General features: G+C 43.6%; 1 protein-coding gene and 1 long non-coding RNA gene across 6 annotated transcripts in view; one reads left to right on the top strand and one right to left on the bottom strand.

Annotated features, from left to right (window-relative positions):
• LOC132391741 (netrin receptor UNC5D-like) overlaps window positions 1-26,711 on the top strand; it is a 775,452-nt gene that overhangs the window by 701,919 nt on the left and 46,822 nt on the right. For all 4 annotated transcript variants that reach the window (XM_059965319.1, XM_059965334.1, XM_059965310.1 and 1 more), the window contains one exon: window positions 5,142-5,310. In XM_059965319.1, the coding sequence (XP_059821302.1) occupies window positions 5,142-5,310 (169 nt within the window). The remainder of the gene's footprint in view (window positions 1-5,141; window positions 5,311-26,711) is intronic.
• Window positions 1-26,711, bottom strand: part of LOC132391759 (uncharacterized) — a 114,127-nt gene that overhangs the window by 50,327 nt on the left and 37,089 nt on the right. The gene's annotated exons all lie outside the window — the stretch shown is intronic.

Here is a 26,711-nt window from a genome sequence, read left to right as displayed (position 1 = left end):
GGTATCTTAAAAATTCAAGTCTGGAGCTTCAGTAACATTCAAACAAGATCCATTTATCAAGCTGTCATAGAGTCACAGGTCCATGCAGCATGAAAAATGCCTTTCAATCCAACTGATCCTTGCCAGCCAAGATGCCATTTAAGCTCTAAGCTAATCCCATTTACCCTTGCTTAGCTCATAACACACCAAACCTTTCCTATTGATGTACATGTCTTAAAAGTGGTTATTGTACCTGCATCAACCACTTTCTCTGGCAGCTCATTCCATATATTCATCGCCCTAAGTATATAAAGGTCCTGTTAAATTTTTTGTATCTTATTCCCTCTAGTTCTTGATTCCCCAACTCTGGGAAGAAGGCTGTGTGCATTCACCCTATCTATGCCCTTTCGATTTCATACACCTCTGTAAGATCATTCAGCTTTCTCCTAAACAGCAATAAATAATGTTCCAATCTGCTCAAACTCTTTCCATAACTCAGTCTTTCACGTCTCTCCGACATCAATGCAGATTCCCTTTGCACACTTTACAGCTTAAAGGCATTTCTCTTTTCACACAGTGATCAAAAATGAATATAGTACTCGTATGGCCTCTCCAGCACCTTGTGCAACTACAATATAACACATTAGCTTCTTTACTCAGTATTCTGACTGATCAGGTGTAGTGTGTTAAAAGTCTTCTTCACCACTTGGGCTACCTGCAGTACTGTGCAAAGATCTAAGGGAGATGGGGTGCCTAAGACTTTTGTATCGTACGATATTTGTCAGCGTGGAGTGGACAGCGAGTTTGTAAACCTGGCAGGAGCAAAGGATGTTGGGAATGGCGGAGGGGGAGTGCCACGGGAGGGTTGTGGGACAGGTGGCAGAGAAGGAGTGCCAGGGTTGGGGAGGTGGCGCGGTTGCAGACACACCCAGCCATGAGACACCAGGCAAGATCATTTGATTCCAAGCAATTGGTTTATTGATCATTACGGAATATCTGTCTGGTGCTTCCCACTTCCTCCCCTCTCAGACTTCCACTTTTCCCAACCATGATTCTCCCCTCCCTGCCTTCAACCACAATAGAGACCCAAATCAGAATCAGGTTTATCGCCACTCACGTATGTCATGAAGTTTGTTATTTTTGTGGCAGCAGTACAGTGCAATACCTAAAATTACTACAGTACTGTGCAGAAATCATAGGTATATATCTCTAAGACTTTTCCACAGTTCTGTATGACACCCCTTTCAGCGAACCATGTACCTGAACACCAAAATGACTCTGTTCTACAACAGAACATAACCCAGAGGCCCTGCCATTCACTGTGAAGGTCCTACCTTGACTTGTTGACCACAGCGGGCTCAACTATCCTTCAAACAACAGCAACAAATCACAAATTAACAGAGAGCTCATTGTTTATTGAACATGAAACTTCTCTGAAAGTTTACTGCCATACCTGACCTTCACAACACCTGACCCATAAGTGCAGTGTTACTTGGGCCAGGTGCTGGTGCTCAGGTCTGTGGAGAGGGACCTGAACTCATGACTTTCCAGCTCGTTGAAGAGAGTGCTACCCACAGAGACACAGCTGACACAATCTGCAGTTGCATGTAATGTCCTTGATATTATACAAACTCATTTTCTGCATCACACCGTGAAAAACAGCATGAGTCTATTTAGTAAGCTGTGGTTCATCTGCCCATGTATTTTAGAATAGCAGAATCAGAGTTTAATTGGCATTGGTAACTCACTGAGTGAGAATTACACTCAGCTCCAAACGTCCTTCAAACCAGCAGACAGTCAAATGTATAAACCATGGCTGTTTTTAAAAACCTCTTAACGTTTGTGTGTTGAAATGGGTGTTCCTTCCCCATAACACTGAAAACTTTTCCTATCCAGGCTCCTGTTTTAAAATTAGTTATTGTGGCTCATATTCCTGGATTGTTTGTCCCACTCCCATGAGGGAGGAGGCTACATAGCATCCATGCCAGGACCGGACTTAGTCACCTTATGTACAGACATATATGTACACACAGACACGCACACACACACATCACACACACACACACACACACATAATTATGTATTTATATTTATTGTGGATATTTTATTATCGTATTCTTTATATTATTGTGTTTTGTTTTTGTTCCATATCAAATTCGGAGTAACAATTATTTTGTTTTTGTATACTGGAAATGACATTAAACAATCTTGAATCTTGAATCTGGGAGTGCAGTTGTCACCAGCTACTCCACAACTAGAAGGGATTGTTCAGTGCCTGAGTATTGCAGGAGCACCAGTATTACATCTACCACTCTGCCCTCACAATGACCCTGGGCCATAAAACAGTCCTTCCAGCTGAGGTGACGTTTCACCTGTGAGTCGGCCGGGGTTATCTGCTGTTTCCTGTGCTCCAGATATGGCCTCCTCTACATTGAGACTACTTTGTCAAGAACCTCCAATTCATCCACCACAAAAGGTTGATATGCTGATGACCACTGATTTCAATTTGACTTCTCATTCCCAATCCTACATGTCAGTCCAAGGCCTCCCCTTTTGTCACAGAGGTTGGAGAGCAACACCTCATACTTCACTTGGGTAGAGTCTCCAATGTAATGGCATGAACGTCAGTTTCTCTCTCAACCCCCCCCCCTCTTTTTCCATTCCCCATTCTTGTTCCCCCCCCCTTTCACTTGTTCATCTCTTCCCTTTGGTGTCCCTCCACTATCCCTTTCTCTCATAGTCCACTGTCTTCTCCTATCAGAATCCTTCTTCAGCCCTTCGTGCTCCATCTATCACCTCTCATCTTCTCACCATCTCTCCTCGCCTACTCACCATCTACCTTCCCCCTCACCTATCACCAGCCAGGTTGCTTTCCTTCTCTTCCTCTCCCCACCTTCTTATTCTGCCTTCTGAGTCCTTCCCTTCCACTCCTGATGAAGCATTTCAGAACGGGAACATCTAATGTTTATTCCCTTCCATCGTTGCTGTCTGACCCGCCCTGTTCATCCGGACTTTTGTGTGCATTGCTCAAGGTTTCCAGCATCTGCAGAATCTTTTGCACCAGTAATGAGGGGATATTTTGCATATTCGTGAAAGTGGCCTGACCTACAGGATGACTCGTTATCTCTGTGAATGTTGGGACAAACAGCAGTGGTTAACTGGCCAACTTCTACATTCCTATTTCTCATGTAATCCAGGTGCCCAGTGACGTCTCCAATCGGTAGCAGTTACAGTTACCTACATTCAGTGGCCACTTTATTAGGTACACCTGTACACCTGTTCGTTATTGCCAATATCTAATCAGCCAATCATGTCGCAGCAACTCAATGCATAAAAACACGCAGTTATGGATAAGAGTTTCTGTTGTTGTTCAGACCAAACACCAGAATGGGGAAGAAATGTGATCTAAGTGGCTACGATCATGGTATGATTGTTGGTGCCAGACAGGGTGGTTTGAGTATCTCCTAAACTGCTGATCTCCCAGGATTTTCATTCACTGCTGCCTTTAGAGTTTGCGGAGAATTGTGCAAAATAAAGACTTCCAGTAAATGGCATTAATGTGGGCAAAAGTGCCTTGGTAATAACAACGGTCAGAGGGAAATGACCAGAATGGTTCAAGCTGACAGGACCTCAAATAGCCACGCATTACAACAGTGGTGGGCAGAAGAGCATCTCTGAACACCCAGCAAGTTGAACCTTGAAGTGGATGGGCTACAGCAGCAGAAGACCATGGACATAAACTCAGTGGCCACTTTATCAAGTAGAGGAGCTAGCTAATAAAATGGCGACTGAGTGTATATTTTCACTGGTACAGTATATTCCACAGACATCTCAGATAATGAAACAAGACCTGATCGACGTTCAGGATACCGATAATAATAAGTCCCATGTAATGATAATCTCCAGTCTTACCACGTCCCTTTGCCATTCACCGACGTTTCTCTTGCTGCAACCCCTTCTGTCAATAAACTGGAGAGGCAGTGTTAACCAGAAACTCCTGTGGTTCTGTACGTAAATATTACGGCATACCAGCAGATAGTGAGTGGAGCAGAAGATCAGAGTTTGGGTCACCAATAGTGAGTGGAATCCTCCCCTGGCAACTCGAGCCTTCTACCATACACAAGACTGTGATGGATACAATCCGCTTGCAGCAGCAACAGCACAACACCATCCAGGACCAACCAACTCATTGGACTCCATCCATCACTCCAATCATTCAGTGTCCACCACTGGTGTACTGTGTTTGGATTGCAGGTATAATCCTTCATTGTCACCAGCTTGAAAACTCAGATCACCTTGTCCAACAATAATGTAGGCTGCAGAGATTCAAGGAGGCAGCTGAACATCACCTTTTCAATGGCAATTAGGGATGAGCAAAATATGCTGATCCAGTTAGGGATGAGCAATAAATGCTGGTCTGATTAGGGATGAGCAATAAATGGTGGTCTGATTAGGGATGAGCAATAAATGCTGGTCTGATTAGGGATGAGCAATAAATGCTAGTCTGATTAGGGATGAGCAATAAATGCTGGTCTGAATAGGGATGTGCAACAAATGCTGGTATGATTAAGGATGAGCAATAAATGCTGGTACATCCCAGCTGCATCTATATCCAGAAAATGAATAGAGAGGCTTGCACTGAATATTCTTTTCCGATTATATCAACCTCATCAAAAAATATCACTCAAAATGGTAGAATGATGATGCTTTCATAATGGTTTATTATTGTCACATGTACCAAGATGGAGTGAATAGCTTTTGTTTGCATGCTATACCTTAGTACATTGAGGTAGCACAAAAGGGGAAAAAGGACAGAATGCACGATAGTGTTACGCAAATGTGTAGCGTAGGTAGAGAGATAAACTGCAAGGGCTACAACATGATTGATTGAAAGATCAAGAGCTCATTTTTATCATAGAAGAAGTCTGTTCAAGCATCCTATGAGCATGAGGTTGACACTGTCCTTGAGACTGATGATATGTGTCCAAAGACTTTTGTATCATCTGTCACATGTGATAATTGATATACTGAAATTACAAACACAAACATACACCTACTGTATATAGATTATGTGCATTTTACCCAGTCGTCCAGCTGACAGGTTGCATTTGGCAAATCAGTTCGTTCACGTCTCTCTCTCTCTCTCTCTCTCCCGATTACAGTCTACAGCCTGAAGGAGCGGAGATCCTGCTGAGTCCGGAGGTGACCTGTGGACCGCCTGGTTTAGCCTTGTCCAATCCGGTTGCTCTGACGATCCCTCACTGTGCGATGGTGTGTCCGGACCACTGGAGCATAAAGCTAAAGAGACAGGTCCTGGCAGGAAAATGGGAGGTAAGTTTGGAGACGTCTGCACTTTGCACAGCTGCCTTGACACTGATTCAAGCTGACCCCTGGGGTGGATGGCAGCACTGAAAGGAGTGATCGAAACTCAGGAAGCATTTTCCAAAGACTGTGGGGATAAAGCTAGAATTCACGTTCAAGGTTTAAAGTAAATTGATCGTCAAAGTACATATATGTCACCATATACAACCTTGAGATTCATTTTCTTGCCGGCATTTGCAGGAAAAATAAATAAATGCTAGAGAATTTATGGAAAAGAAATCATAAACAAAGACTGACAAATAATCAAGATGCAAAAGAAGACAAATTGTGCAAATAAGTGAATAAATAATCCTGAAAACTTGAGTTGTAGAGGGCATTTGAAAGTGAGGGCATAGGTTGTGGAACGAGGTTTGGATAAAGGATAAAGGTAAAGATTAGCTTTTCTTTGACATGTAGGTCAAAACATCAAAACATACAGTGATATGGGTCTTTACGTCAAATCACATCAGCGAGGATGTGCTGGCAGCAGCCCACAAGGGTCACCATGTGTTTTCCACCAGCATAGCATGCCCACAAACCACTAACCCCCAGCCGAACTGTACGCATTTGGAATGTGGAAGGTCACAGGGAGAACGTACAAACTCCTTTCAGACAGGGGCACGAACCGAACCCCTTTGGTGACTGCCGGTGCCATAGAGCAATTGCGCTAACCACTACGCCACCATGCTGCCCTCTACACCGCCATGCCACCCTCGGGAAACAGACGAAAAGCCAACAAGCTCCCAGAGCTTGATCATAAGATCAAAGAACTACAGGAGTCAACACACCAAATGATGCCATCGGACCCATAGTGCCAGCATCCAGGACGCTTAGTCCCTTCCCTGCTCTTGGTAAGGCGACCTGCCGATTACAGCTGCTTACTTGTTAAGCAACCAATACCACAATTCAATGCCATAAATTTCAATCACCCTCCAAAACACTTAGTTGAAAATATTCAATTTACTTATAAATTTTTTTCTGCCTGGTACTTTAAACCTATGTATTCTACTATTAAACACTCTGCCAAGGGAAATAGTTCCAACCTGTTCATACTTCCTAGGCCTTTTCTAAGTATAAATACCTCAACTAAGTGAGCTATGGCATGGATACAGAATTTTGCACTAATCCTACACTTATCCCATTTTATTATTATTCCCATATTTTTGACAGCTCCTCCTCCCTTACCCAGATTCTCCCCCGCATCCGCATATCAGCCGTAATTTACAGCGACCATATAAGACCATAAGGCATAGGAGCGGAACTGGACCACTTGATCCATTGAGTCTTCTGCACCATTCCATCACAGTTGATCTATTATCCCTCTCAATCCCCTTCTCCTGCCTTCTCCCCTTTGACACCCTTACTAATCAAGAATCTCTGCTTTAAATATACCCAATGATCTGGCCTCCACGGCCGTCTGTGGCAATGATTCCCACAGATTCACCATGCTCTGGCTGAAGAAATTCCACTATATTTCCATTCTAAAGAGACATTTTTCTATTCTGAGGCTATACCCAATGGTCTAAACTCCCGACCATAGATAACACCTTTTCCACATCCACTCTATCTAAGCATTTTAATTTTGAATAAGTTTCGATAAGATTCCACACTCTCCCCCACCCCCCACCATTCTTCTAAACTCCAGTGAGTACAGGCCAAGAGCCAGCAATCTCTCTTGAAACTTAATGTAGCAAGCGCATACATCTTTGGGGTGTGGGAGGAAATCAGAGTGCCTCGAGGAATCATGCAGACTCCACACAGATAGCAACTGTTCTGAACCCAGAACTCTGGCCTTTGCTGCCCACAACTATCTTTGTTCCAGTGAGAATGATCGTGCCTTAGAATTGTTCTTCAGGAGGACACTTCCGACCATGGCACGATCCTTGGCAATCCTTTCTGAGCCATCCCTGGTGCAATTGCACCTTTCCTGGAATGAGCCGAAACAGTTCTTGCTTCACCATTCGGCTGACTTGTGCCTTAACTGCAACTCAATCAAACTTGGCAATGTTGGAGATATATTGGATGCAGTTCTGGATGAATTGGTTAAAACCCTTTTGTCTGAAACGTTAATAGAAATCTGCACTTCCTGGAACGAGATTTAAAAAAACAAAAGTGCTGGAAAACCCAGGAGGTCAGGCAGCATCTGTGGAGAGGAGCTGGATTTAGTGAATGTCTTCAACCTGAATGTTCACTCGTTTTCTCTCTCCACTGATGCTAGCTGACCCACTGAGTGTTTCCAGTATTTTGTGTTTTTAAAAGTCTAGCATCTTTTTTTGGTATTGGTATTGATTTTTTTTGTCACATATACCAAGACACAGTGAAAAGTTTGTCTTCCATATGATTTGTACAGATCAAATCACTACACAATTCACTGGGCTAGAATAAGGTAAAAGAATAATAATGCAGAATTCTGATTCTGAATAAAGTTTAAAAGCTACTGTAGGAGTGCAGTGCAAGTTGATGAGAGTAAAGCAGTGGATGTTGTCTATAAGTAAGGCCTTTGACTATGTTCCACACGGAAGCCTAGTTAGGAAGGTTCAATCATTAGGTGTTAATATTGAAGTAGTAAAATAGATTCAACAGTGGCTTGATGGGAGATGCCAGAGAGTAGTGGTGGATAACTGTTTGTCAGGTTGGAGGCCGGTTACTAGTGGTGTGCCTCAGGGATCTGTACTGGGTCCAATGCTATTTGTCATATACATTAATGATCTGGGTGATGGGGTGGTAAATTGGTTTAGTAAGTATGCAGATGATACTAAGGTAGGTAGCATTGTGGATAATGAAGTAGGTTTTCAAAGCTTGCAGAGAGATTTAGGCCAGTTAGAAGAGTGGGCTGAAAGATGGCAGATGGAGTTTAATGCTGATAAGTGTGAGGTGCTACATTTTGCTAGGAATAATCCAAATAGGACATACATCATAAATGGTAGGACATTGAAGAATGCAGTAGAACAGGGTGATCTAGAAATAATGGTGCATAGTTCCCTGAAGGTGGAATCTCATGCGGATAGGGTGGTGAAGAAAGCTTTTGGTATGCTGGCCTTTATAAATCAGAGCATTGAGTATAAGAGTTGGGATGTAATGTTAAAATTGTACAAGGCATTGGTAAGGCCGAATTTGGAGTATTGTGTACAGTTCTGATCACCAAGTTATTGGAAAGATGTCAACAAAATAGAGAGAGTACAGAGAAAATTTACTTGAATGTTACCTGGGTTTCAGCACCTAAGTTACAGGGAAAAGTTGAACAAGTTAGGTCTTTATTCTTTGGAGCGTAGAAGGTTGAGGGGGAACTTGATGGAGGTATTTAAAATTATGAGGGGGATAGACAGAGTTGACGTGGTTGGGCTTTTTCCATTGAGAGTAGGGGAGATTCAAACAAGAGGTCATGAGTTGAGTTAGGGGGCAAAAGTTTAGAGGTAACACGAGGGGGAATTTCTTTACGCAGAGAGTGGTAGCTGTGTGGAACAAGCTTCCAGTAGAAGTGGTAGAGGCAGGTTTGGTATTGTCATTTAAAGTAAAGTCGGATATGAGTATGGACAGGAAAGGAATGGAGGGTTATGGGCTGAGTGCAGGTCAGTGGGACTAGGTGAGAGTAAGCGTTCGGCACCAACTAGAAGGGCCGAGATGGCCTGTTTCCGTGCTGTAATTGTTATATGGTTATAAGATCAGAAGGAGGTAGATTGTGAGGGCAAGAGTCCATTTTATCATGAAGTCCATTCAAGAGTCTGATAACAGTAGGATTGAAACATATTTTAAATTTTCCTCAACTTAATCTACATACTTTGAAGCTTCAACCTTTAACACCCTCACCAAGCAATGAGATGCTGAGGAACTCAAATCAGGAGACATTGTGAAGAGGCAGAAGTTTCATGCAAGGGCAGAACAATAGATATTTCTCAAAGTGCTGTGTATGGCATTGAAATGTTGACACATAGACCTGTAAGTATTGAATTGGCTTTGTGTGATGTTTACGCCCACCAATTCATCAGCTCGTCAAATTTAGATTCTCTGTAGATCAGTTCTTTATTAACTTGTAAAGATCACATTCGGGAAACATCCTTTTGATGTCCTTTTGTAAGGATAGAATTACAAGAATAATACAAAAGGCCTGAGAGCCAGCAGAGACGTGATGAGATCAGAATCAGAATCAGAATCTAATATCACCGGCATATGTCATGAACTTTGATAACTGAGTACAATGATAATAGAGAAAAGAAAACTGTGAATTACAGTAAGTAAATATAAATATAAGTAGTGCAAAAATATTAGAGATAAAAAAGTAGTGAGGTGTTCTTCAAGGGTTCAATGTCCATTCAGAAATCAGATGGCAGAGGGGAAGAAGCTGTTCCTGAATCATTGAGTGTGGGCCTTCAGGCTTCTGTACCTCCCTCATGACGGTAGCAATGAGAAAAGGTGGTGGGATCCTTAATGATGGAGGCCGCCTTTTTGAGGGACCACTCCTTGAGGATATCTTGGGTATTCCAGAGCCCAATTTCCATGATGGAGCTGACTAATTTAACTAATCTCTGCAGCTTTGTTCGATTCTGTGCACTGGGCGCCATCTTCCCCCACCCCCCCGCCCCCCGTACCAGAGGGAATGAAGCTTTTTCTGATTCATTGAACATGTGCCTTCAGGCTCCTGTAACTTGCCCCTGTTGGTGGCAATGAGAAGAAAGCATGTCTTGGGTGGTAGCAATGAATGTGCAACAAGGAAACATGAAAATATGAAATATAAATTTTTGCCACTTTCTCTTATCTCCACTTCTGTAGATTCTATTAAACCACAGATTGTTCCTGAATCTTTGGTCTTTGAGGCTCTTCCTCGATCAATCATTCACTTCCAATGTATTCCCTCTAGAAAAGGTGATCTATCTTCAAACCAGTTCATCCCTGTGGTACACCCAAATCTATACACCCTTAAGGTCTAGATGTGTATACGTCTGTGTACCTAATGTACATTATAAATGTGGCAGTACAACAGCTGTGAGGTAGCAGCTGTAGAGCATCCAGGTTTTTATGAATTACCTGCAAAAGTAAGGAAGTAATCTTAACACATTGACAAATGACTGGAGCATTGAGTTCTGACACCTCATTTCAGAAAATGTGTCCGTGCTTTGAAGAGTGATTTCAGTTTCGTAGGGAGACTGTGGTTGTTTCTTTTAGAGCAAAGAAGTGGGGGAGGGAATTTAATACAGGCATTTAGACAGGAGGGTGTTTTGCCCTCGGCCGTATGCTTGAGTCCAGATTAAGACAATTGGAAAAGAAAAGCCCAGAGGGGAGATCACCGGGTTTCTTTCTGCACTACTAAATATGATTATCCAGAATTCATTAGACCATCAGGGCAGATTCAGGCCACCGAGATGCTCCACATCGCATCATAGCTGATTTATCATCCCTCTGATGCACCATCAATAACTCACTCTGAGACGTAAAGGTGAGATATCGACTTTAATTGACTGGAAGAAGGAACAAGCAGTGAGTGACCACCATACTACATCCTGGAGACCGAGAGGCCGGGCTCAGGCCTTGATCGCCTTTATACAGGGGTCTGTGGGAGGGGCCACAGGAGCAGTCAGCAGGGGGCGTGTCCAGACAGGTATATGTAGTTCACCACACCCTCTCACCCTCATTCTCCTGTCTCTTCCCTGTAACCTTTGACACCCTTACAGAACAAGAACCTATCGACATCCGCTTCAAATACACCCAATAACTCAGCCTTCACAGCTGCCTGTGATAATGAATTCCATAGATTCATCACAGAAATTCCTCCATATCTCTGTTCTAAATGGGTATTCTTCTATTCTGAGGCTGGGTTCTCTGATCCTAGACTCCCTCAACTATAGGAAACTCGCCCGCCCCCCCCCCCACCCCATTCTTCTGAACTCCAGTGAGTATAGGCCTAGAATTATCAAACGCTCCTCATTTGTTAGCCCTTTCATTCCCAGAAATGTTCTCTTAAGCCTCTTCTGGACCCTCTCCAATGCCAGTACATCCATTCTTAGATAAGGGGCCCAAAACTGCTCACAGTACTCCAAGCCTTAGTATTATATCATTGTCTAAAAGGACAGAGGAAGCAGATTTAGCAGCAACTCTCAGCAAAAGTTTAAAGTAAATTTTATTATCAAAGTTCATCTATGTCACTATATACAACCCTGAGATTCATTTTCCTGCTCAGCAAATCCATAGAACAGTAACTACAACAGAATCAATGAAGGAGCAACCAGAGTGCAGAAGATGACAAATTGCATAAATCCAAATATAAGTAAAGAGCAATAAATAATGAGAACATGACATATGAGATAGAGAGTCCTTGAAAGTGAGATCATTGGTCATGAGAACGTTTCAATGATGGGGCAAGTGAAGTTGAGTGTGGTTATCCCCTTTTATTCAAGAGCCTGATGGTTGAGGGGTAGTAACTGCTCCTGAACCTGGTGGTGCGAGTCCTGAGGCTCCTGTACCTTCTACCTGATGGCAGCAGTGAGAAGAGGGCATGACCTGAGTGGTGGGGATCTCTGATGGTGGATGCTCCTTTCTACAACAGTGTTTCGGGTAGATCTGCTGAATGGTTGGGAGGGCTTTACCCGTGATGTACTATGCCTAATCCACTACTTTTTGTGGGACTTGCTGTTCAAAGGCATTGGTGCTTCCTTGCCAGGCTGTGTTGCAGTCATTCAATATACTCTCCAGTACACACCTATAGAAGTTTGTCCACGTTTTAGATATCATGCCAAATCTCTGAAAATTCCTGAGGAAGCAGAGGCGCTGGTGTGCTTTCTTCACAATTACACTGATATGCTGGGTCTAGGACAGGTCTTCTGAAATACTAACACCAAGGAATTTAAAGTTGCTAACCCTCTTCACCTCTGATCCTCCGATGAGGACTCTGTCATGGACCGGGGTCATGGATTGGTTGAATACATGAAAAGCCACCTAGTCTATAGCTGCAGTATAATAAATAGATCTTTACATTGGGAAACTTATTCAAGGAGTGGCACAGTTTGCTCTTGTGCCCAACCAAAGTTGCCATTCCCAGGCCCAGGTAGTGGGCAGTCATGGGTTCTGCCTGAGTTGATTGCCTGCCCTTCTCCCAGGGTGATGTCCAAGCCCATGTGTCTCTAAAGGAGGAGCACATGGTGTCCACAGGCACTGTGAGAACCAGAAGGACTCAAATGCATTCTGGATGGAGTTCTTTGGTCATTGGAATTAATGAATTGAATTGACTTTATACCTTACATCCTTCACATACATGAGCAGTAAAAATCTTTACATCGCCATCTGAATGTGCAATGTGCAAGTTATAGTAATTTGTAATAAATAGTATATACAGTAATATGTACAACAGAATAGTCAATATAGCTTAGAAATACAGTTGTGTCAGCGTAAGTTAATCAGTCTGATGGCCTGGTGGAAGAAACTGTCCCGGAACCTGTTGATCTTGACTTTTATACTGCAGTACCATTTCTCAGATGGTAGCAACTGGAGCAGTTTGTGGCTGGGATGACTCCAATGATCATTCAGGCCCTTTTATCGCACCTGTCACTGTAAACATCCTGAATAGTGGTAAGAAGTTCACATTTACAGATGCATTGGGCTATCCACACCACTCTCTGCAGAGCCCTGCGACTGAGGGAGGTACAGTTCCCATACCAGGCAGTGATGCAGCCCGTCAGGATGCTCTCAATTGTACCCCTGTAGAAAGTTCTTAGGATTTGGGGACTCATGCCGAGCTTCTTCAACCGTCTGAGGTGAAGGAGGTGCTGTTCTGCATTTTTCACTACACAGCCGGTGCGTACAGACCAAGTGAGGTCCTCAGTGATTTGCATACAGAGGAACTTAAAGCTGTTCACCCTCTCAACCCAAGATCCATTGATGTCAATAGGGTTGAGCCTGTCTCCATTCCTCCTGTAGTCCACAACCAGCTCCTTGGTTTTTGCGACATTGAGGGAGACGTTGTTTTCTTGACACCACTGTGACAGGGTGATGACTTCTCTGTAGGCATGAATCAGTACTGCAATGTGATACTGCAGTCACCGATGAATCCTCCTTTGGAAAAGGTAAAAATCGCCGTGGCACAATGATGCTGGACTGCTTGGTGTCTTTCCGTGTGATTCCAGGTGCTAGCTGAACTGGACTTGAAGAAGGTTCCATTTTCTTTAAAAGGGGCACTAAGCTATTGTCCCATCTCGGTTTATTTATTTATTTAGTGATACAGTGTGCAATAAGCCCTTCCAGCCCCTCAACACTAGAAGCCTTCGGCCCCAACAACCTAGAACCCCGATTAACCCTAATGTAACTACAGGACAATTTACAATGACCAATTTACCTACATGATATGTCTTTGGACTCTGGGAGCAGACCAGAGCACCCGGGGAAAACCCATGCATTCCGCGGGAAGGATGTACAGAGACTCCTCACAGGACGGAGTCAGAATTGAACTCGGAACTCCTGAGCCAGAATGGCCTCGTGCTAAAACCACTATGCTACCATTTGAAAGATATGTTGAAATGAACTTGGAAGGCGTTCTACCAAGATTCAATCTTTATTGAATTTATGATGCGCTTGAAGTTATGGAACATGAGTTAGAAATTTACCTCAGACATCAATTGAAATGTGACCTCTTGGGACAAAACGGCTTAAATGAAAGTCAGGAAGGATGTCTTCTCATCCGGTCTATTCCCTTCATGCTGCAGTTAATGTGTATGATTTGAAGCACTGCTACACAAGGTTAAAACTACAGATATAAGAGTAGCACACACAACATGCTGCAGGAACTCCGCGGGTCAGGCAGCATCTATGCCGGGAAATAACCAGTCGATGTTTTGGACCAAGATGGGAAAGGAGGGATAAAAAGTTGGGAGGAGCTGGCAGGTGGTAGATGAGTCCAGGTGAAGGGGAAGTTGGGAGGGAACAGAAGAGCAACAGACGCGCTGGGACCCTCACCGGACTGGGGACCAGACCCTCCTGGCGGTGCCGCTTGCACATGTTTGCGCAGTGAAAGACCAGCCGGACTGCGGTGGTGGCGGCTGCACTTGCGCGTGATGGGGAACTGCTGTGCGCTCGTCCTTGCAGAAACATGGCTCCAGGACAACATCCCATGCACCATCAATCTTCAGGCTGTGATTGGGTTAATATTATTGTGACTGTATGTGCTATTGTAATAGTGTGCTCTAATTTACACCTTGGAATGCTGTTTTATTCAAGCTGAATATATGTGTGTGTTTGAATGAGGAATAAAAGGAAATGATGTGAGAAGTTATGCAGTGATAGGTGGAAAGTTAAAGGGCTGAAGAAGGAGGAAGTTGCTAGGAGATTGATACAGATTTACAGTATATACTGTTACTAATATAAAAGGACATATACAGTGCAGAACAGGCCCTTTCAGGCCTTTGAGCTATGCTGCCAGCAGCCTACCGTTTTAACCCAAGCCTAATCATGGAATTGGCTTCTCTCTCTGAATACTGCAAAATGTCATCTCTGCCAAAAAGGTACAATACTGTGCAAAAGCCTTAGGCACGTATCTGTAACTAGGGTGCCTGAGAACTTTGCACAGCACTGTGTTTATCAACATGGAGTGGAGAGTGAGTTTCTAAATCTGGTGGGAGGAAAGAATATTGGGAATGATGAGGGTGGAGCATCGCAGAGGGATGAGGGAGCAAGGAGTGCTGGAGGGGGTACAGACACACCCAGCCCTGAGACACCAGGCAAGGTCATTTGATCATTACAGGTTGTCTGTCTGATGCTTTCTGCTCCCTCCACTCCCCCTTCCCCTTTTCCCAACCATGACTCTCTTCTCCCTGCCCCCTATCCACTCTCAGTCCACAATAGAGACCCATATCAGAATCAGGTTTATCATCACTCACATAAGTCAAGACATCTGATTTTTTTGTGGCATTAGTGCAGTGCAATGTACATAGACTTATTGCAGAATTTTGCACAGTAGTGTACCTAAACAACATTTGATCAGATAACACACACAAAATGTCTTCGGCCCAAAACGTCGACAGTGCTTCTCCCTATAGATGCTGCCTGGCTTGCTGCATTCCACCAGCATTTTGTGTGTGTTGCTTGAATTTCCAGCATCCGCAGATTTCCTCGTGTTTGATCAGATAATTTCTTCTGCGCTGTTTGCTTCTTTCTGACTGTGCCAAAACTGCACACACTCATCATTAGTTCTTCAGAGAAGTTGTGGTGAGATGGCCTTTAAAGGTCCAGGACCGATGGTTTGTCACAGTTCGGGGTGTTGGAGGTCTGAGTTTACGCTGGTGTCCTCTGAAAGGAGTCTATATGCCCGTGGAGTGCATGGGTTTCTTTCAGGTACTGCGGTTTCCTCCCACAGTCCAAAGACGTACCGGCTAGTAGGTTAATTGGTCAATGTAAATTGTCCCGTAATTAGACTAATGCTGAAAAGGTGGGTTGCTGGTGGCACAGCTTGAAGGACAGGCAGGCCTAATATGTGCTGCATCCCTAAATAAAACAAAATCTAATTTAAAAATAATGTGTAGTCAAAGACAAAGAAGCACATCATTTTGTCGGTTTGCCAGTAAAATTCTCTTCAGTGTATTTCTGTTAAGGGTTGTATTTGTCTTTCAATTAAACAGTGAACGCCTCTTCTAGTCCGTTACCTTTGATGTCCAAAGAGCCAGTAACAACAACTTGTGTTTCTAAGAAAAGCAAGAAGAAACTGTAGGTGCTGGAAACTTGAAATAAAATTGTCAGATGCTCTTATCCATTTGAGCAGCAGCAGCGGTGAGAGAAACAGAGATCCTGTTTCAGGTCGAAGGTCTATTGTCAGAAGTGAGTCAAAGAGAAAACCAAGTTCAAAGTAAATTTATTATTAAAGTACATATACGTCACCATATACAACAGTAAGATTCACTTTCTTGCGGGCAATCGCAGTAACTACAAGAAACACAGCAGAATCAGAGAAAGTCCACGTCCAACAGGATGGACAACAACCAATGTTTAAAAAACCATCAGACTGTGCAAATACAAAGAGAAAGTGAAGAAGCAAAGTAATAATAATGATAAGTAAATACATAAGCAATAAATATTGAGAACATGAGATGAAGAGTCCTTGAAGGTGAATCCATCAGTTGTTCAGTGATGGGGTGAGTGAAGTTGTCCCCTCTGGTTCAAGAGCCTGATGGTTCTTGAACCTGCCGGTGTGGGTCCTGAGGCTACTGTACTTTTGATGATGGATGCAGATGTGCTTTCCTGTGACGACACTCCCTGCACATGTGCTCAGCGGTAGAGAAGGCTTTACCCATGACGGAGTTGGCCATGTCCAAGATTTTTTGTGGGCTTTTCATAAAATTGCATACCATACCAGGCCGTGACACAACTGCAGGAAGTGTTGAGTGATAAGGATGGATAGAACAAAGGGAATCTCTGTGACAGAGCGAGACCAGGGTATTGGATTTAGCACAGTTAAGTGGTGACTATGCTTCGTTTTGCGTGTTATGTGTTGAGAATTGCAGGGCTGTGGGGCATGCCCAGCAGGTCAGGTTGTGCTAATGGAAAAAGAAAAACTGACCCTATTTCTCAGATGGATGACCTAAGCAGCAGCAGAGGAGCATATTGGTTAGTGTTACACTATTACAGAGCCAGTGACCCAGGTTCAGTTCTGCTGCTTAAGAAGTTTGTATGTTCTCCCTGTGACCACATGCTGAATTGGGCAACCTGGGCTTGCTGAGCCAGAACGGTCTATTACAGTATTGTATCTCTAAATAATAACAAAGTACCGCAGAGTTGGCCATTTCTGATGCAGACAGAGAAACAAAGTCAGAGTGATCAATATTGAGTCTGGAAGACTGCAATGGGCTCAGACAGAGGATCAGGTATTGCTTTTCAAGCTTCATTGGGCCTTGTTGGCGCAATGCAGAAGGTCACAAACAAATCTACGTGGGACTGGAATGGAAAATTAAAGAATCAAGCTACTGCTGAATAAATGCAATCTTCGCCCAATTTGGATTTTGTTGCTGCAAAATAGCAGAAACCACATTCACTTACATTCCTGCAATGGGAGATAGAAAATGCAGACCAAAGGGCAGTGTTACAATAGTCATAGGGATTTCAATATGCAGGTAGATTGGGAAAATCGGGTTGGTGCTGGTTTCCAGGAGAGTGCCTGCTTTATAGAGCAGCTCCTGGATGAGCCCTCTAGGGTATCAGCTATTCTGGATTGGGTGTTGTGCTGTGAACCGGAATTGATTAGAGAGCTTAAGGTAAAAGAATCCATAGGGAAAAGTGATCATAATATGATAGAATTTGCCCTGAAATTTGAGAAGGAGAAGTCAGATGTATCAGTATTACAGTGAAGTAAAGGGAATTACAGAGGCATGAGCAAGGAGTTGGCCAGAATTGTTTGGAAAATAACTCTAGCAGGGCAGCAATGGCTGGGATTTCTGAAAGCAATTCGTAAGGCATAGGATATATACATCACAAAGAGGAATGAGTATTCTAAAGGCAAGATGACACATTCGTGGCTAACAAGAAAAGTCAAAGCCAGCATATAAAAGCCAAAGAGAGGGCATATAATAGAGCAAAAATTGAGTAGATGGATGCCAAATTGCAAATAAAATTAGACTACACTCTTCCAGCAACACTGGCAAAAACACACTGAAACAGGTCTGTGTTGTCAACAATGCTGTCCTTCAGAGAACGAGGTTAACCTGAAAGTCTGGCTGAACTCTTTCTCTTTGTGGAGAGAAGATTAATTGTTTAATGAGACCACCATAAGGGCTGAGCAAATGGTGTGGACATGAGCACTCTGTTCGCTTTAGACTTGGGGCAGTGGAACAGAAGGACACATGCTTTAACTGGACAAGTCTCTCACAATACCTGAAATAGCAACATAATTCTATCAAAAAGACACCACTTAGGGATAGTTACCTGGAGATTGATTGCTTGATTGATTTGTTTATCGATAGATAGATTGATTGAGTTATTTGTATATTTATTGATTGGTGGAGATCTGAGTGTTGCAGACAAGGGCAGTTATTATTGCCCACAAACACAAAAAAAAAACAGCAAATGTTGGAAATCCAAAGTAACACACACACACACACACACACAATGCACAATGCTAGAGGAACTCAGCAGGTCAGGAGTGAACAGTTGACGTTTCAGGCCCAGAGTCTTCTTCAGGACTTCAGGACTTTATTGCCCCTACCTGATTGCCCTTGAGAAGAAACAGGTGGTGTGATTTTTGTAAGGTGCTGGAGATGGTGGAACATGTGATCATAGTGAGCCAGAATATTCGTCGGAATGTGGGAAGCTCTTTAGACAATTATTGGGTAGATCTGGGGTGTCGAGTTTGCAAGATATTCTGGCACGTGAGGCAGGGGCGGTTAAGTCGTGCAGGGCCCTGTTGAACTTTTTAATTAAAACAAGTTTGGGAGGTAAGATCCAGTCCTCATCATGACTTCCTTCATACTCCATTACAGTAGGTGACGGTAATGCACCTTCCTGATAGATGTGAGCCGCCATTAGCACAAAAAAGAAGAAGCAGCCCTTGAGAAGATGGTGGCGAGCTGTTCTTTTGAGTTACTGGAGTCATTCCGGTGATGGTGCTCCCACGATGCTATTGGGGAGAAAGTTCCAAGGTTCAGCCACTGAAGGACAGGCAATATATTTCAAAACCTGAGTGGCATGGGCTTTTGAATAGAAACATGCAAATGTTGGTGTTCTATGTCTCTGAGGCCCTCATCTTTGGCAATAGTTGTCACTGTTTGGATGGTGCTGTCGGATTAGGCTAGATGAATAACTTCAATTTGTAGGTGGCACACAGGGTGGGCACTGTGCACCCATGGTGGAGGGAATTAATGTTTCCATGTTTCGGGTGACAATTGAATCAAGGTCTTGAGCTTTTGAGAGTTGCTGCATCCAGGCAGGGAGGGAGTATTCCATCACACCCCTGACTTGTGCATTGTAGGTGCTGGAGATACTTTGGAGGACCCGGAGATGAATCACTCATCTAAGGTTACCCAGATTCATAGTCAAATGTGATTAAGCCAAATTAATTTTTGGACTAATTTTTCCCTCCCTCTCCTTTTATTCCACACTCTGGCCTTTTACCTCTTCTCACCAGCCTATCTCTTCCCCTGGGTCCCCTCTTCCTTCCCTTTCTCCTATGGTCCACTCTCCTCTCCTATCAGATTCCTTCTTCTCCAGCCCTTTACCTTTCCCACCCACTTGGCTTCACCCATCACCTTCCAGCTAGCCTCCTTCCCCTCCCCTCACATTTTCATTCTTCCCCCTTCCTCTTCAGACCTGATGAGGGTCTCGGCCCAAAACGCGAACTGTTCATTCATGCTGCCTGACCTTCTGAATTCCTCCAGCATTTTGTGTGCATGCTGCTTTGGATTTCCGGCATACGCAGATTTTCTCTTGTCCTCAATTTGTAGTTTCTAATTTCAACTCAGTCATCGCGTTCACTTCCTAGAGTCCCAGTAGAGCCCAGTTATCCCACATATCTCCCATTGTACCCATGGTCTTGTAGGTAGACAATTACGTGCAAGTTCATAACAAGGGCACACACTCGAGATATATGTGGCCCTTTGCAGAATGTAACATTTCAACAGCGCAATGTCAGCCAGGATTACTGCACTGGTCCCAGGACTGAGACAAAAGCAATTTTCTGATTAGACAGGAGGAATGTTAACCACTGAGCAACAGTTGACAAGATTGAACATAATAACCCTGCCTTCTCAGTGGATAAATGGAAGAAATATAATTCAGTGCAACTTGCTGTAACAAGAAAAAACAAGTTAGTAACCAGCTGATTCAGAACAGCCCCGAGAGCTGTGGAAGCCAAACATAATAATCAACACACAAAAGATGCATAACTTTCAGTAACAGCTGATGGAAAATATTCCAACAGCTGCTTTCACGATGAGATTGCGGTAATAAGAGGATGTGAGAGAGAGAGAGAGAGAGATAGCAAGTGTGAAAAAAAAAGAGTGAGGAGCAATTTTTCCCTTCCCCCTTCCCTCTTCCTTCTTCTTCCATTGCTCTCTCTGTCTGTCCTCTTACCCCACTCTTCTCCTCACCTGTCCATCACCTCCCTCTGGTACTCCTCTTATTCCCCTTTCTCCTATGTTGATTCTTCACTCCAGTCAGATTCCTTCCTCTTCGCCCCTTTACCTTTTCCAATTATCGCCTCCCAGCTTCTTATTTCACCCCACCCACCTGGCTTCACCTATCACCCTCTAGCTTGTACTCCTTCCTCTGCCCCACTTTCTTATTCTAGCTTCTTCCCCTTTCCTCTCCAGTCCTGATGAAGGGTCTCAGCCGAAAACATTGACTGTATGTTCCTCTCCATAGATACTCCCAGTGTTTTTTGTGTGGTATCTACTACAGGGATTTCCAACATTTTTTATGCATTGGAGTCATGGAATCCATGGACCCCAGATTGGGAACCCCTGCTGTCTTGAGAGAGTGAGAATTGAGTAAGGCATGAGGGAGAAAATGAGAGAGTAAGTGCAAGAGTGAAAGAGGAAATGTGGAAAGGAGAGAGAGGAAATAAGAAAGAGCCAGTGTGAGTGAGGGAAAGAGATGGAGTGGAGGCAAGAAAAAGACAGGGTACTAACATAAACACAAGAGATTCTGCAGGTGCTGGAAATCCACAGCAACACACATAAAATGCTGGAGAAACTGATCGGACCAAGCAGCATCTATGGAAGGGAATAAACAGTCAACATTTTGGGCCGAGGCCCTTACAAGTGTCTCGAACCAGTCCTAGTGAAGGGTCTCAGCTCAAAATGTTGACTATTTGTTCCTCTCGTAGATGCTGCCTGACCGGCTAAGTTCCTCCAGCATTTTGTGTGTGTTATAGTGTACTAGCAAGATGACCATGTTAGCTCAAACTGTTTGCCTTTTATATTCTGTCACCTGTGCCTCAGTGTATGACTTTCCTGTCTCGTGGCTGATATCCCAGCATGCACTGCAGGAGTGCAACTTTGCCAGACCCTTCTGGTTAAAGCATTAAACCAAGCCCATCCAAAAGGTCAAAGTTTAAAGCTCAAAGTACATTTATTATTGATGTATAAATGATGCATCCTTGAGATTCGATTGCTTACAGGCAGCCACAAAGCAAGAAATCTGAAAGAGCCCGATTTTAAAAATGTGCAAAGAGAGGGAAAAAAGCACAAATCATGCAAACAGTAAAAGCAACAACAGCATTTAGAATGCCTCAGTTATCGCACAGTGGAGCAAGTCGCAGTGGAGCTTGCAAAGACAAAGCCTGAAGCAGCCAGAGCAGTCTCACAGCCAGGTGGTTGTAGAAGGTTTCACAGCATTACTTTCCATTTTGATCCCCTCTACTTAGTTCCATCTCCTTTGCAGACTTTCCTTTGGGCACCTCAGCAACCTGAGCTATTTGCTATCTTTGCAGCTGCCACGAAGACTCCATTAATTGCTGAGAGTACATCACCTCAACAGTAAAGCAGCCCGCAGTCCAGTCTTATGTGTTCCTCAGAACATTTCAGCCATGGTGATGTTGAAGCCAGGAGGACTCATAACTTCAACACAAGAGATTCTGCAGATGCTGAAAATCCAGAGTAATACCACAGCAGTTGCCATTCCATTGGCTCTTCACTCAACCCTGGAACATCTGGACAGCAAAGGTGCATACATCAGGATGCTCTTTATCGATTGCAACTCTCATTCAGTGCTATCATCTCCTCAAAACTAGTCACAAAGATTCAGTACCTCCTTGTGCAATTGGGGGCTCAATTTCATCACCTGCAGACACCAGTCATTTCAGATTGGCAACAAGATCTCCTCCACGATCTCCCATCGGCACAGGATCACCACAAGGCTGTGTGCTTAGCCCCCTGCTCGACTCACTTTACAATTATGACTGTGAGGCTAAGTGCAGCTCCAATGCCATATTCAAGTTTGCTGTCAATATCACTGTCACCGGCCAAATCGAAGGTGGTGACGAATTAGCCTATAAGAGGGAGATTAGAATCTGACTGAGCGGTGCCATGGCAACAACCTCTCACTGAGTGTCAGCAAGACCAAGGAATTGATTATTGACTTAAGGAGGAGGAAATTGGAGGTCCATGAGCCAGTCCTTATCAGGGATCAGAGGTGGAGAGGTTCAGCAACTTCCCCCCTGTGTTATCATTTCAGAGACCTGTCCTGGGCCCAGCATGTAAGTTGCAATTACCAAGAAAGCACAACAGTGCCTCTATTTCTTTAGGAGTGTGCAAAGATTCGGCATGACATCAAAAATTTTGACAAGCTTCTGTAGTTGTGTGGTGGAGAGTATATTTACTGGTTGCATCACAGCCTGGTATGAAAACACCAATGTCCTTGGATGGAAAATCCTACAAAAGTAGTAGATACAGCCCAGTCCATCACAGGTAAAGCCCTCCCCACTACTGAGCACATCTACACGGAGCTATGACGCAGGAAAGCAGCATCCATCATCAAGGACCCCCACCATTCAGGCCATGCTCTCTTCTCACTGCTACCATCAGGAAGAAGGTACAAGAGCCTCAGGACTCACACCGTCAGGTTGAACCAGAGGGGATTACTTCATTTACCCCATCACTGAACTGTTCCCACTGAAGTGGACTCACTTTCAAGGACTCTTTATCATGTTCTCAATATTTATTTATTTATTATTATTTATTTTTCTCGTTTTATTTCATCATTTTGTTTCCTTTGCACAGTGGTTGTTTGTCTGTTGGGTGTGGTCTTTCAGTTATTCAATTGTGTTTCTTGGATTTGTTAAGTATGCCCGCAAGAAAACAAATCTCAGGGTTGTATACGGTGACATATATGTACAAATGATGTACTTTAATAATAAATTTACCATGAACTTTGAACTTTGAACTCAGCAAATCAGGCAATCTGTGGAGAGGAGTAAACAATTAACCTTTTGGGCCAAGACCCTTCATCGAGATGAATCATCTGAGGGACTGCAAGAAACTGCAGATACTAGAGTCTGGAGCTACAAACAGCCTGCTGTAGCAATTCAAAGGGTCAAGTATCATCCGTAGAGGAAAGGAATTGCCAAGGATTTCTTTCCTCCAACAGATGCTGCTCAACTAACTGAGTTTTTCCAGCAGATATGCCTGTTGCCATAGACACAACCTGTCCTGTTTCTTGTGTAAAGTGCAGCATTTTGTGCATTCCAAGTTCAGTTTCAGTTTCAAATTCCCAGTTGTTAACTCCTCCGAAGATCTACCCTGGGCCCAACATATCGATTCAGTTACAAAGGAAGCATACTTTATTTTATTTAGGCTTTGAGGAGATTGGTATGTTACCAAAGACCCTAGGGAATTTCTCCAGATGTACTACGCAGAACATTCTGACTGGTTGCTTCATCTTCTGGTATGGAAGGACCAATGCCCAGGGTCAGAAAAAGCTGCAGAGGATTGTAAACTCTGCCAGCGTCATCTTAGCCAATGGCTTCTTCACCATCAAAGGCATCTTCAAAGTGCGATGCCTCAGAAAGAGCCCCCATCACCCAGGACATGCCTCTTCTCATTGCTACCATCAAACAGGAGTTACAGGAGCCTGAAGACACACACACACAACATTTTAGGAACAGCTTCTTCCCCTCTGCCATCAGACTACTGAACAGACAGTGAGCCTATGTACATTACCTCACTATTTTTTTTCTCTGTGTTTGCACTACTTATTTAATTTGATTTTTTAAATATGTATTTGATATTTCTTATTCAAATTTATAGTATGTTATATATATTGCACGGTACTGCTGTCACAGAACAACTAATTTCATGAACATGAGAAATCCTGCAGGAGATGGAAATCCAGAGAGACACAAACAAAATGCTGGAGGAACTCAGTAGGTCAGGCAGCATCTATGGAAAAAAGTAAACAGTCAACGTTTCGGGCCATGGCCCTACTTCAGGACATATGTCAGTGATAATCAGGCTGATTCTGAATCTGATTCAGTGCTTTTAATTCAGTACTGGCTCATATGATTTACAGAGGCCATAAACGTAACATTTCAAATATGAGGATGTAGAGGAATCTTCTCCGAGTGTGGCAAATCCACGGAGCATCTGCATTGAACACCCTGATCTGTTTGAATGCTTTACTTGATTAAGTGGCTCTGCTACAACCACATATAATCGTCACCTGGTACTGTGCAAATGAGGGTTCACTGAACAATAGCCGTTAGCTAATTAATATTAATTGATCCAGACAAGTTTAATATTTAAATTAAATCTTATATTCAACAATCTCCAGAGTATTTTGCCGTTGTCATTAGGCTTCTTCTCCTGTCGCAGATCATGGCATTGTGCTGTGCATGATCTTCCAGAGGTGACAGCTACACATTGTTAATCTTCCTGCAACTTGGAGGGATTGCTTCATCTGTGGCCCTGTGGCAAGGCTTCCCTGGTTTCTGGAAGTTAGAGTGCTTGTGCACTGGTTGGATTGAAGCGCAGTGGTGGTGTGGGGGAGGAGGAGGGTGAATTTCAACAACTGGCCAATTGGATCTGCTGTAATGATGCTGGAGGAAGAATTTGTAGAGTTGTAGAATGAATATCACTGCATAGGTCATGAAATTTGTTAACTTGGTGGCAGCAGTACAATGCAATACGTACATGATAATATAAAAAATACATCAATCACAGTAAATAAATGGGGGCCTCCATCGGTCAGAGTTGACCATGGATATTGCATCCCAGCTTCTAGATATCCAAGCCTGGGCAGTACGATATGGAGAGCAAGCTTTTGCTCATGTAGCAAGCTCCTTTTCTCCACGCAGCTGATGAACCCAAAGGAACGGCAGGTACCAGCAGCAACGTGCTCAATGTAGGGACTCCAGCTTCAAATTCTTCCTTTGGATTTACTCCCGAAGCCTTCCCTATGAGTGGGTTTAGCAGCGGGAGGTTTGAGGTCAGAGTTCTCCTTCTCCGCGATGAGCTGCCAATCACGGCTGATGAGCCCCATCTGCCTGAAGCAACTGTTTTTAATGCGCTAGTAACCAACGTTTGCGTCTTCTCCTGTAAGCCACACATGAAGGCCAGGAGCTGGACTTGGTTGTCAGAGGCTATTTGAGGCACACACCATTGGGAGTATTTAACAGGTATTGGGAGCTTGTCCCCATTACCACCCCCAGCTATAACAACCTTAAGGAACCAGTAAATATATATAAATGTACAGTATATATTAAATAGTTAAATTAAAAGTAGTGCAAAATCAGAAATAATAAAAAAAAGTGAGGTGGCGTTCATGGGTTTAATGTCCATTTAGAAATGGGATGGCAGAAGGGAACAAGCTGAATTGTTGAGTGTGTGCCTTCAGGGTTCTGTACCTCCTTCCTGATGGTAACAATGAGAAGAGGGCACGTCCTGGGTAGAGGGGTCCTTAATAATGGATGGTACCTTTCTGAGGCACGACCCCTTGAAAATGTCTTGGATTCAACGGAGTCCAATCCCCAAAATGGAGCTGATTAATTTTACGTCTCTCTGTAGCTTCTTTAAATCGTGTGCAGTAGCTCCACCCCCGTCCCCCACCATACCAGACAATAATGCAGCCGATCAGATGTGAGTTCAAATCCCAGTTGGGGAGCTTAAGTTCATCAGGAATAGTAATTCTAACAGAAGGTGAATCTCTGGAATTGTCCTCGCCAGAGAGTTGTAGAGGTAAGATCACTAGAAGTATTTAATAAGGAAGTAGATACATGTTTTTGAAGTTCTGGGCCTACAATTTACGAATTGGACTGTAGCTCATTTGGACTCTTCCAGCTTTGTGCATTATATTCTGTGTTTTCGCCCGTTCTGTCTTGTTGCTGTTTGTGCAATTTGTTTTTTTTTACACGAGGAGGTTGGTTGGTGTTTGATGTTCCTGTTGCTGTTTTTTTTTGTGTGAGTGGCTGGATTTGTTGTTCCTGCTGCTGTTTGCCCAATTTGTTTTTTGTTTTTTTTTTGTGCAGTGGGCTGGGGTTGATGTTTTTCTTTGAACAGCTTCCATGGTTTTCTTTGCTTCGTGGCTGTCTGGAAAAGGTGAATCTCAGAGTTGTATATTGCATACAGACTTAGATATTAAATGTACCTTGAATCTTGAAAGATCAAGGAATTGTGAGCTGTGGGGAACTGGCATGGGTGAACAGAACAGATATGATCATATTGAACACTGGGATAGGTTTGAGGGGTTGATTGGCCTATTTTTGCTCCTACTTTCCTCCAGTTTTAAGATGCATTCTGGCTTACTGTTGCCATTTAAAGACTGATAAAGCACTGGGCACATGAAGGAAGACCGGTTATAGGCAAGGGGGGGGGGGGGGGAGCACAAGACAGACTGCAGAGAGCAACTGACTCAGAGCACTGGAGTTTGGGATCCCATCATCGGCTAGTCTGGGGATCAATATGGAAGATCAAAGACTG

Source organism: Hypanus sabinus, chromosome 1, assembly GCF_030144855.1.
Source record: "Hypanus sabinus isolate sHypSab1 chromosome 1, sHypSab1.hap1, whole genome shotgun sequence".
Classification (NCBI taxonomy): domain Eukaryota; kingdom Metazoa; phylum Chordata; class Chondrichthyes; order Myliobatiformes; family Dasyatidae; genus Hypanus; species Hypanus sabinus.
The sequence above is the reverse complement of the archived record's forward strand: the minus strand, read 5'-3'. Positions and strand labels throughout refer to the sequence as shown.